At 29.6% G+C, this 12,970-nt stretch overlaps 1 protein-coding gene across 1 annotated transcript in view; it reads left to right on the top strand.

The window, feature by feature from the left end:
• The first annotated feature begins 433 nt into the window (after positions 1-433).
• LOC122269421 (piggyBac transposable element-derived protein 4-like) overlaps positions 434-12,970 on the top strand; it is a 58,856-nt gene continuing 46,319 nt past the window's right edge. Inside the window, exons 1-2 of the mRNA XM_043042456.2 lie at positions 434-475; positions 1,479-3,113. Coding sequence (XP_042898390.2) covers positions 434-475; positions 1,479-3,113 — 1,677 coding nt within the window. The remainder of the gene's footprint in view (positions 476-1,478; positions 3,114-12,970) is intronic.

The raw sequence follows: 12,970 nt of genomic DNA on the forward strand, positions 1-12,970 counted from the left end.
AGTAGGCTCGCCATTTTAAGCATTAAGGAAAAATAATAAATGAAAAAAATAGAGGTAAAATTTCTGCTTTCACCATCAAAAATCCCAATAAAAAGAAAAATAGAATGTGGTAATTCTAATTTGAACGAGAAAAATAGCATTTTGAACATTTATTGGAAAACCTAAAGTTTGTTTTCCAAAATTGGTAAAACAAATAAGTTTTAGTATACGCGGAAAAAAACGTCACTTCGGACATTTATTGTAATTGTAACACATAAAATTTATATACTAAAAATAAAACCTAACCACCCAACTAATTTCTGTGATACTTAACTTTAATTACAATTCCTAAATCTATGCTTTCAAGGACCGTTGAACCTAGATGTGCGTGAATTCAAACTTATCCACATAACTTCTAGTGTCAGAAATTTCTCTTTTGCAACAAGATCGCAAAATGCAGTTTGAAACAACTGAAAACGGAGCTGCAATAAAGCCTGTGAGAGTTGACTGCTTGTAGAGCGATTATTTGAAGTAGTCAAATCATAGAGGGGAAATTTCTGTTGTTGTTGCTTATCTCCAAAGGTCTGACCGCATCTCCGTCGACGAGCAAAAAGTCGGAAACAAGGAGAGAAGAGGTGTAAATTTCTTCCCGAAGAAGTCTCAAGCAGCTTAAAATATGTTCAGCTGAAGCCTGATGTTGGTGGCATTTTGGGCAAAGAGGGTAGGATTTTATAACCTGAGAAAAAGTAAGGCATTTTAGATGTCCACTGGCAAGGCGTGAAAGGCAAGTATTGGTTTCTCTGTCGCATGGAAGAATCAACGACTGTCCCGGCTTACTAGCCCTATACCAATCACGTGTGAAAGGCACCGGCCAAACCCTCCGATTTAAGTTTTTCATCTGAGAAAGAAGTTCTAGGTAGGTAAGTTCATCAGATGCAGAAGTTGGCAGGCTGCAACCGTCCTTTGCTAGATAGTCTGCCTTCTCGTTACCAAATAGATCCACGTGGGATGGGATCCACTAGAAATGAATATCATGTTTAACACTAGATTGCCTAAGGAAGTCATTTTGACTGCTTTTCAATTTCGATTTGAAAAACAATTATGTATATAATGACACAGCTTCATAGAATTTTATGACTTTTTGTACAACATATAGAAGCGTTTATTAATTATTGTAATTGCCACCCCCTCCGTCATTTCCGGTAAAAAATATGTATTATACCTATATTGCCTAAAAGCAGTCATTTTGACTACTTGGGAAAGGCGGGATAGCCTGGTTTATAGGGCACTGGGCACAAGTCCAAGGGGGTCGTGGGTTCGATCTTCGCCGGCCGAAGACTTCCCGTGTAGTAAATGGCTCCTCGTTCCCCTTGAACGCACTTCAACGTAATAACCGTGAGCTGCACACGTGTCGACTTAGGATAGGCCTGCTTTATGCAGTGATAGTCGTTCTGACACGTTGTTCAGTTGATTTCTTTTGCGCTCTAAATTCATGAAAGAAATGTCGAATAGAAGAGAGTTATTGGAAAAGCAAGAACATAGGTGAAGAGTGTTCCGATATAGAATCAGATACAACAAATTGGGAACTATCATCTGAAGATGAATCGGATTATATTCAAAGTGAGACATCTGATGTTGAAGATAGCGATGAAGAGGCGATCACCAACGATGAAAATGAAAGTGTCATCAATGTGTCCAGGAAAAGGTGTAGGGTGCTAAGTAGTTCAGACTCTGATGAAGAAACTGATAACACCTTTCAAGAGACCGAAACAGCTGCCGATGGTACTGTGTGGTTAAAATTTGACGAAGGTGGAATTCCTGGAAGGTTACCATCTACTTGTGTTTTCAAGGGTGTGAAAGGTCCAACAGGCTACGCAAAAAGGAACATTATGGCAGATAATCTTGTCAGTGCATTCTCGTTGATAATAGATAACTATATTATCGAACATATAAAAAACTGCACAGAAGAAGAAGGCCGCCGAATTTTGGGGAACGATTGGACAACAACATTACCGGAAATCCGTGCATTTATTGGGATTTTATATGCTCGTGGAGCCTACGAGGCAAAAAATTTAAAACTGAGTTATTTATGGTCAGCAAAGTGGGGTCCCGAATTTTTTAGAAGAACTATGACCAGAGATAAGTTCAAGCAAATCCTACGATTTATTCGTTTTGACAAAAAAACCGAAAGAAGTAAACGTCTCCAAACAAATAAATTTGCCTTGGTTTCGGAAATATGGGACAAATTCATTGAAAATAGTCAATCTTGCTATCAACCAGGGCAAAATATAACAGTTGACGAGCAATTATTTCCGACAAAAGCCAGGTGCAAGTTTATACAGTATATGCCTAATAAACCCAATAAATTTGGCATCAAATTCTGGCTTGCATCAGATGTTAGTAGCAAGTACGTTTTGAATGGTTTTCCTTACTTGGGGAAAGATGAACAACGACCATCGTCAATGCTTCTCAGTGAACACGTTGTTCTGAAACTTGTCGAGCCATATACAAGCTGCGGAAGGAATATCACGACCGATAACTTTTTCACTAGCATGTCACTCGCGACGAAATTATTGGCCAAAAAAACAACACTGGTTGGAACTATTAGAGGAAATAAAAGAGAACTACCCAAAGCAGCCAAACAAACGAAGGATAGCATGCCTCGTTTTTCCACTCTCCTATATAAATCACAAAATTGTGTCCTTACAATATATAAAAGCAAACCGAATAAGAGAGTAGCTGTTCTAAGTTCCAGGCATAAATTTGTGAAAATTGATAAAAGTAATAAAAAAATGTTACCGGACTCTATTCAATTTTATAACAAAACAAAATTTGGAGTTGATATGGCGGATCAAATGGCCAGAAAATATACAGTAAAATCTAGTTCTCGTAGATGGCCCCTCCAAATATTTTTCAATATTTTAGATTTGGCTGCTATAAATGCTTGGATCCTTTACAAAGAAGCGACAGGAATACAAATGCAACGAAAACAGTTCTTGTTTCAATTAGCAGAACAACTTTCCACCGATTACAGAGCTGCAAGGCAGAAAAATTCATCAGAACATGGAGACCCACAAAGATCAACTGCAACATCATCAAATACAACATATTCTAACAAACGCAAAATTTGTCAAGTACGACTTTGCCACAAAAACAAAACAAATAATATATGTGAAAAATGTCAAAAATATGTTTGCGGAAGATGTACACATAAGAAGATTTCCACTTTCATTTGCTTAAAATGCTCAAATAATGAATAAATTATTTTTTTCCGAGTGAAGTAAGTTTTTTTTTTGTTAATACTTATTAATAACTTGTTGTATGACTGTAAATAATATTGAAAATTAATTTTAAACAAATTTCTTTACAAAATAGTCATTCTTTCACAATGCAGTCATTTTGACTGCTTTCTGGCAATATAGGTATATACTAAGTTTCCGTCTTTCTAGTGTTAAGTGAGAGGGGGAAATTTCTTTTGCAGTTTAGTATTTGATCATTATGATTAACATAGGAAGATAACTTTGAACTCTTGCAGAAAATTCTTCAGACCCTTTGCCTTCTTTAGTTAAACACGATTCACACGATCTCGAGAATGCCTCTTTACCTTTAAATTCGTTCTTTTATAGACCACGGTTTATATCAGTACTGTTTAGTAAGATAACTTTGAGCTCATAATTTCGTTTGGCTTAGCTTAACTGAAGCTTGCTCTTATACATACATATTATTTAATACAACTTATTTATCTTACATACTATTTAATACTTTCTGCAGTAAGTCCTTCTATTAAGATACATCTTAATTTACATTGTTAAAAATCTTCTTATGCGGTGTATTTATGTAAATTTCCCTCACAAGTTAGTAAAGCATTATACAAATTTATCTTACTAACCAAACGCACATTACAAAAATTCATTTCACGAAAAAATTGGCGAATCATTCAATACGTATTACGCAAATTCACCACGCAAGCCAATTATGCGTTATGTAAATACTCTACAAACCTATTACGCTTCGCATGCTATTGTTTATCATATTTCATACAAAAATTATTAAATTTTTGAAAAATAATCTAGGAAAAAAAATTTTTTCTTAAAAGTATAGTCCAAAAGCATTTTAAGTAAAAACAATAACCAAAAAAATTGTTTTAAAGAATTATTTTAATCATTGAAAAATTCAACACTAATACATCAATGTATTTATATAAAGTAACGCAATGTATATAATGTATACAGATGTAATTGATCTCCCCGTTTCTAAGCATGTCAAACTGAAAATGCTTCTCTTGGTTTATGTAAGTTTAAAAAAAAAAATTCTTCAATATTCTAATTAATATTTTTTAATAGAAACAAGCAATTACCATTATTTCTTTGATTAATTAAATTTTTATTAATGCAGCAAATACAAATAAATCAAAATTTTAACAAAATTAATTGGGAGGAGGAGCTAAATAAATTATTAAATTAATAAATTATTAATAAATTATATAATATTTTTATACTCATATAAACTGTAAAAAAGTTTGGCATTTTTTTATATAAAAACTCTTTCAGAGATTTGATTGCATTTGAACTCTTTTCGAAACAGCTTATTCGTATAAAATAAGACTTTTTGGAATTCTTCTAAAACTTATAAGAGAAAAAATCTATTCGATAAATTAGAGAGCTCGTCAATTCGATGAAAGCCATTCTTCCATTGTTAGTGAATTTAAAATTTATTTTTATCTCATAAATTTTGCAAACATTGTTTCGAATTATTTTCTAACATTATTAATACAATAAAAATAACAAACACGTATGTCTTTGCTCAAACATCTTGAAACCATATTCTTTACAGAAATTTTATTCGCTGAGAAAATATAATGAATAACTTTTAAATTTTGTTCGTTTAAACTCAGCGGAGGAAACAGAAGAAAAAAAAACATATTTTGCTTTAAAGTAAATTTCACTTTATTCACGTACTGTAATAATAATTTAAATTTCTTGCTTCTCTTGCTGAGAAAATTTGACAAAAGAAGAATTTTAATTTCAGTTGCTCCCTCTCTGCACAAATATTTAATCTATTCTTCTTTTTTTACATTTAATTAAAGTTTGTTTTCGGGATCTGTTATGTTGGCGCTTCGCTTTTAATGTTGTTTAAACAGTTAAAAAGTAATTTTTATCTGTTGCGCTTTTATTAATTTCGTGTCATGAAAGCCTAAATGAAATCAAAAAGTGCAAAAGTTTTAACTTGTTTTGTATTTTGAATAGTTATTAAATTAACTCAGTACGCCATGCATTAATAACCTTTTTCAATAAAATGCGTAAACAATATTACGTAGATTTTTTTTTAAAAAAACGTAGTTCTTAATAAATTAAATGCTTCGGATATAATAAGATAGGTCACATTTTCAAATTACTCAGAAAAACATTTTTGATACGATTTTTGAGTAAAAAATTAAGGAATAAGAATATAAAACATGTGCAGGTTTACTGATTTTTTTTAAAATTTACTCAGTTTACTTTCAAAACTTACTCAGCAATAATATCCTTTCTCGGTAAAATGCATTAACAGTATCACATCATTTTTTTAAAAAAAAAAAAAAAACGCTGTTTTTAGCGAATGAAAGGCTTTAGATATAATAAAAATTATAAGTCACATTTTCAAAATAATAAGCAAAACATTTTTATACTATTTTTGAGTAGAAAGTGAAGAGTAAGAATAATATAAAACATGAGCAAGTTTACTGAGTTTTTAAATTTACTAAGTACGCCATGCACTAATATCCTTCCTCCATAAGATATATAACAGAGGTGGTCAAGCTCCTTAATAGTCGAGCCATTTTTCAAAATTTAAAATTTTTCGCGAGCCTCAATTAAATACGTATTTAAAAGGTATGCAAAAAAGGTATTAAAAAATTTTTTCTACAGAAATTATATTTATTGAAAACATATAAATAAGAAAGTACAAAATATGTGTATTGAATTTAAAAATTATAAACACATTAAAAATTATTATCACATTTATTTTACTTCTCTTGATAATTCTTTAAAATTTGGTGAATAATTGGTGACAGAACTTCTCAGTAATTCTTTGAGATGCTGATTAATTAATACTGATCGGTGTTTGGATTTCACGAATTTTAAAGTGGAATCAAATGATTCACCTAAGTACGTTGCTCCTAATATTGAAATAATTAGACAAGCGATCTCTTTTAATTCTGGATACTTCGATTCTGATCGTTTTATATTTTAATTGTAGAGCTTGATCATCTTGCATATTTAATTATTCTAATACTTCAGATGCTTTTGGGTTTATAATTATATTGGAAATGGAAAACTCACCTATACAAATGGATTCAGAAAAATATTTAAATATAACAGCGCAAAAATGAGAAGGGAACTCGGGTACATTTACCGAGAGCCACAAATAATCCTTCAAAGAGCTGCAGGTTGGCCACCCCTTTTATATAAACAGTATCGCAATAGTTTAGGAAAAAAGCTGTTTTTAACAAATAAAAAGCTTCGGATGTAATAAAATTTATGAGTCACATTTTCAAACTACTTAGCAAAGCATTTTGGATATGATTTTCGAGTAGAAAATAAGATGTTTCTGTGCTCTGATACTTAGTGGAAATTCCGGAAACTTAAAATAGTTTATCTAGAAACAATACCAAAGAACTGAAAGAAGTGAACTATTTGGATGAGTCAGATGTAAAAATGCTGCTCTTCATTATACTGCCCCAAGATTTTTAAATGTAACATCAGTTTATTTTTCCTATAAAAATTTGCATTTAAAATGGATTTTAGAGTAAAAAGTACTGAAACTTTTTACCGTAGATTGATTCGGGAATTTTTACAGTGCACATTTAATTTAATATATTAGCAGCATGATCACTGCATATTTTTTTGGGTTAAGATTAAAGTTAATACCAAAAGATATAAACAAATATGAATAAATAATTCTAGAATTCAACAGAATTTTCAAGTATCCAAAATGATCTGAACCTAGGTGGGGAATTAAAAATAAATTTAATATTTTATAACTTATTTATATATTTTTATTTTATTACTTATTATATTTTATATTTATTTTTGTTTTCGGTCCTGCATCTTATTATTTTTCTGCCTAGTCGAAGTTAAAAGCCATGCTTTTTAATTTCATCCCGTAAAAATATGGTAATTATTTTAACTCAACCTGTATAAGAATTTAAGTACCGTTCAAATTTTACGTAAGTATGTTTTTAACAGTTTCCAATTCCGCCCCGCCCCTCTTGTCAACAAAATGTAGCGAACTACAAACATCTTTCGCTATGCTTAAGCAAAGCGGCCGCAGCAACCCCACTATTTTTTGCTCAAACTTTAATTTTCCCAATAGTAATCCAATTTTAAGATGAAATTGAAATAAAAAAGAAATTTAACTTTGCATGAAGCAAAATTTAGGTTTTAATTGATTTTCAAAAATATTTAAACTCCTTGAGGAATCATCACTCAACTTTTTTTTTTCGTTAAATAAAACTTTCATTTAAAATAATTTCAAGAGTAAATTTTTGACAATTTTTATTACATTATTTTGCTGGGGGTGATAAAAAAGGGGGGATTAAAGAGTGTTACGTAAGCATTATTCATCACCTTTCCCATTGTTTGCAAATATAAGTAAGTCACAAAACCCCTTTAGATGCTGACGTAATATTTAAACAGACGCTTACCTTGAAAATAATTAGTCAGATTTAAATAATGTTTAAAGTTTTTTTTTTCTCTTTTAAATATTAATTTACGAACCCTAATGTGTTGTGAAATTAATACGTCACGAAATAAACGAAACTCCGATTAATAAGTAAAGGTCTAAATGACCTCCTTTTTGGGAATGATTCTAAAAATCTAAACATTAAGGACGGTGCTTACAGTACATCTTATATATCAACAAAATGTCACCTCAAACAACACAGTACTAGTAATGCGAGTCAGGTGCATACCAGAAATATCAACTAGTACGAAAGTGTCCTATTGTCCATGGGGAGTGCCATCATTCGAAAAGAAGAATACCGTGCAAATGGCGCCTGAGAGACACAAACACTAGACGACTTAAATGGATTTTGGGAGAAAATATGCGACCATAATTTATGACATCATAAATGAGGAAACGTTTCGTGGAGAAAGTTTTCCTCTGGGGACTACTGAATGAGAAAAATCGAAGACATAACATTCTACAGTTTCTCGTTCGAAATCGATTTTTTTATGACTTGTATCAGTTTTCCGGAAGAAAGTTCAAATGGCATTTTTCATGGTATTCTGAGCTTGCTTATTGCCTTTTTTTTCTTCTTCTTTTACTTCGAAAACACAAAATGATACAAAATGATCTTAATTTTTCTGTAAAAAATAATAAGCTTTATAAAGGTGGAACTCCTAAATTTGTAATAATTAATTAAGCATTATACTAAATGTGTCTGATAAAATTGTGTGACAAGCAAGTATTATTATAAATTAATGATTTAAAATGACCTTAATTTTTCTGTAAGAAATAATAAGCTTTATAAAGGTGGAATTCATAAATTTGTAATAATTAATTAAGCATTATAGTAAATGTGTCTGATAAAATTGTGATACAAGCAAGTGTTGTTATAAATTAATGATTTAAAATTATGTTAATTTTTCTGCAAAAATAATGAACTTTATAAAAGGGGAACTCATAAATTTGTAATATTTAATTATGCATTATACTAAATGTGTCTGATAAAATTGTGTGACAAGCAAGTATTATTATGATTTAAAATGACCTTAATTTTTTTGTAAACAATTCATAAACTTGGTAACTATAAAATAATTATATATTTTACTAAAAATGTATAATGAAATCCATTCGATTCATTTAGTATAATTAATTATGCATCATGCTAAATGTATCCAATGAAATCGTGTGACAAGCAAGTATTATTATGATTTAAAGTGACCTTAATTTTTCTGTAAAAAATAATAAACTTTATATAGGTGGAACTCATAAATTTGTAATAATTAATTATTCATTATACTAAATGTATCCAATGAAATCGTATGACAGCAAGTATTATTATGATTTAAAGTGATCTTAATTTTTCTGTAAAAAATAATAAACTTTATATAGGTGGAACTCATAAATTTGTAATAATTAATTATGCATGATACTAAATGTATCGAATGAAATCGTATGACAGCAAGTATTATTATGATTTAAAGTGATCTTAATTTTTCTGTAAAAAATAATAAACTTTATATAGGTGGAACTCATAAATTTGTAAGAATTAATTATGCATTATACTAAATGTATCCAATGAAATCGTGTGATAAGCAAGTATTATTATGATTTAAAGTGATCTTAATTTTTCTGTAAAAAATAATAAACTTTATATAGGTGGAACTCATAAATTTGTAATAATTAATTATGCATTATACTAAATGTATCGAATGAAATCGTATGACAGCAAGTATTATTATGATTTAAAGTGATCTTAATTTTTCAGTAAAAAATAATAAACTTTATATAGGTGGAACTCATAAATTTGTAATAATTAATTATTCATCATACTAAATGTATCGAATGAAATCGTGTGACAAGCAAGTATTATTATGATTTAAAATGACCTTAATTTTGTTTGTAAACAATTAATAAACTTGGTAACTATAAAATGATTATATATTTTACTAAAAATGCATAATAAAACAGCGTGACAAGTATCTTTGCTCAAAATGATTTAAAATGACTTCAATTTTTCTGTAAAAAAATAATAAACTTTGCAACTTGGAACACATAACTTAACAATTAATAAATAATTTTGTATTATACTAAATGCGCATATTAAAATCGTGTGCCAAACATTTCTCTCCAAAACAATTTGAAATTACCATAATTTCTCTGTAAAAAAATAATAAATTATGTAACTTAAAATTCATTATTTTGTTACCACAAAATAATTTATTATAATAAATATGCATGATAAAATTATGTGACACACATTTCTTTACAAAATATTTTAAAATGGCCATAATTTTTCGCTAAAGAATAATAAACTTTGCAATTTGAAATTCATAACTTAATCACCGTAAAATCCCTGAATCACAATAATTAAATAAATATTACGGAAAAAATTACGGTAGATTTTTTGCGTTAAAAATGAATTTTACGGAAAAATGGATTTTACGATATGATACACCCAAAGTGCCAGAAGTTGAAACCTTAATTTGATCCGGAATTTTTTACAGTGTGTGGATATTAAAGCTTGTTAATTGATATTTACATTACGTGAAGTTTCTTGTAAAACAATATATATTTTAAGTCATTTGTAAATTATAAATTGTATTTTTTCATTTGACTTCTAACAATAAAAAAATTTTAAAACATTTATCAAATTACTGGTCATTTATCAAATAAAAAAATGTTTCGCAAAAATAAAGCGTAATAATTAAATATTTAAAGCCTATTTTAGTAATTATTTTAATGCCACAATATTTCAAAACAGGAATTCGTTTGAAATTTTGGTACAAACAAAAAATGCTTCCCTTTTTTAATTTTTATCTCAACTCGTTAATCACTTTTTAAAGTTTTCCTTTAGCCTTTAAGTTACTTTAAATTTCGAAACAAAAGATATCTTTACAATTAATCCATGTCTAGACTGTGGCGAAAAACAAGTGTTGCAATGCTTTTAAAATACCTTTTTGCCCTAAGCAATTCCACTTTGTTGCATTTGAATATCGTGAACAGGGTTTTTGAATAAATAATGCTGAAACACTAGTGTAAATCAACTTCAATAATTTTTCAACTTGGATGTTTTCTGAAGTGCCTCACTTCAGTTTAGCGAGAATAGAACTTTCAAATAAAAAAAAATTTTAAATTTAAAACCGGTGCCTTTTACTTAACTTATCAATCGTTTTTTTTTTTCTTTTTTTTTTTTCTTACAGGACTAGAAGGTTCATCCCTTGCTCGCTTCACTCACCAACCCCCGTAGTTGCTTCGCATTTATCATTTTGAAGATCGGAGAAGAACGGTTTACAACCCTTTTTTTTTTCAATCTGTTGAATTTTACGGATTATTAAGTATTGTCTTATCAATAGCATGGAAAATCGGTTTCCTTTGAAACTTATTACACGGGGAAATTCCTTTTTTTTTTTAATTTTTTTAAATTTAGGCATCAGCTTGCATGGACATAAACTTTACTTCCCCCTCGAAGTTTAGCGAGAATAGAACTTTTATCAATTAATTTATTTTTTAAATTTAAAACCGGTGCCTTTTACTTAACTTATCAATCGTTTTTTTTTTTTTTTTCTTCTTACAGGACTAGAAGGTTCATCCCTTGCTCGCTTCACTCACCAACCCCCGTAGTTGCTTCGCATTTATCATTTTGAAGATCGGAGAAGAACGGTTTACAACCCTTTTTTTTTTCAATCTGTTGAATTTTACGGATTATTAAGTATTGTCTTATCAATAGCATGGAAAATCGGTTTCCTTTGAAACTTATTACACGGGGAAATTCCTTTTTTTTTTTAATTTTTTTAAATTTAGGCATCAGCTTGCATGGACATAAACTTTACTTCCCCCTCGAAGTTTAGCGAGAATAGAACTTTTATCAATTAATTTATTTTTTAAATTTAAAACCGGTGCCTTTTACTTAACTTATCAATCGTTTTTTTATTTTTTTTCCTCTTACAGGACTAGAAGGTTCATCCCTTGCTCGCTTCACTCACCAACCCCCGTAGTTGCTTCGCATTTATCATTTTGAAGATCGGAGAAGAACGGTTTACAACCCTTTTTTTTTTCAATCTTTTGAATTTTACGGATTATTAAGTATTGTCTTATCAATAGCATGGAAAATCGGTTTCCTTTGAAACTTATTACACGGGGAAATTCCTTTTTTTTTTAATTTTTTTTTTATTTAGGAATCAGCTTGCATGGACATAAACTTTACTTCCCCCTTGATCTTATCAAAATTCTTTTTTTTTTCAAAAGTCGATAAAAAAAAAGATTATTTGTTTATAAAATATACATAGTTAGTAAAATTTTATATAAGTACTTTTTATTAATATGTAAATCGTAGCAAAATCAACAGATAGCAAAGGAATCAACTGCACTTTTAAAAAACAACTATTAAACTAATTAGACACATTGAGAAATAAATTAGAGGCAATTTTACTTGTTACCATTCTATAACGATAACCTTATCCCTTCGGAAACAGTTTTATTTAATTTGTGTTGTGTTATTTAGTATCTGTGTTGTGTTGAATTTTCATCTGTCTATATATTTTTAAAAATTTTGATATAAATATTAAAATTTATAACTGGCAACATCTAATCTCCTTCTTGTTTTTAAATTACTCATTTTTTTTTCTGTTTTGTTGCAATTGGCATCAAGTTAAGCATGAGCATATTAAATGAAAATCGTTAAGGTGATTAATTTTCCCACAACAATGCATAAACAACAATTATTACACAGAGGAACAATTATTTTCTTCCATTGCATGTTATTTTTTTAACGGAATGACGTCGCTGATATTACATCTGCAATCGGTTTCTCTCTCCAAGTCGTTTTTTTTTTTTTTTTTAATGTTGTTTTTAGTCTATTTTTTCCCGAAATGTACATATTTAAAAAGGTGTACATAATAGGGGTCTCAAAAATGTCAATAAATAAGCACGCTTTTAGGGAAATTAACTCTGTTTCGTTGTGTTTGAACAGCTCATAATAGGGAAGCGCTCCTAGCCGCGCACGATGACATTTCAATCCTGATGATATGCTCAAATTCCTGTCGAAGTTTATTGCAGTATTTATGCGGCCCCTTGTTATATATAACGCTTTTAAACTTGTGCATTTTGACAAGAAAATAGACGATAAATAGACGATTGCAGTATTTATGTGGCCCCTGTTATACCATCCCCTGTTATATACATAGCGTTTTTAAACTTGTACATCTTGACAAGAAAATAGGCAATAAATAGACGATTGCAGCATTTATGCGGCTCCCTGTTATACTATATAACGTTTTTAAACTCG

Source organism: Parasteatoda tepidariorum, chromosome 5, assembly GCF_043381705.1.
Source record: "Parasteatoda tepidariorum isolate YZ-2023 chromosome 5, CAS_Ptep_4.0, whole genome shotgun sequence".
In the NCBI taxonomy this organism is placed as follows: domain Eukaryota; kingdom Metazoa; phylum Arthropoda; class Arachnida; order Araneae; family Theridiidae; genus Parasteatoda; species Parasteatoda tepidariorum.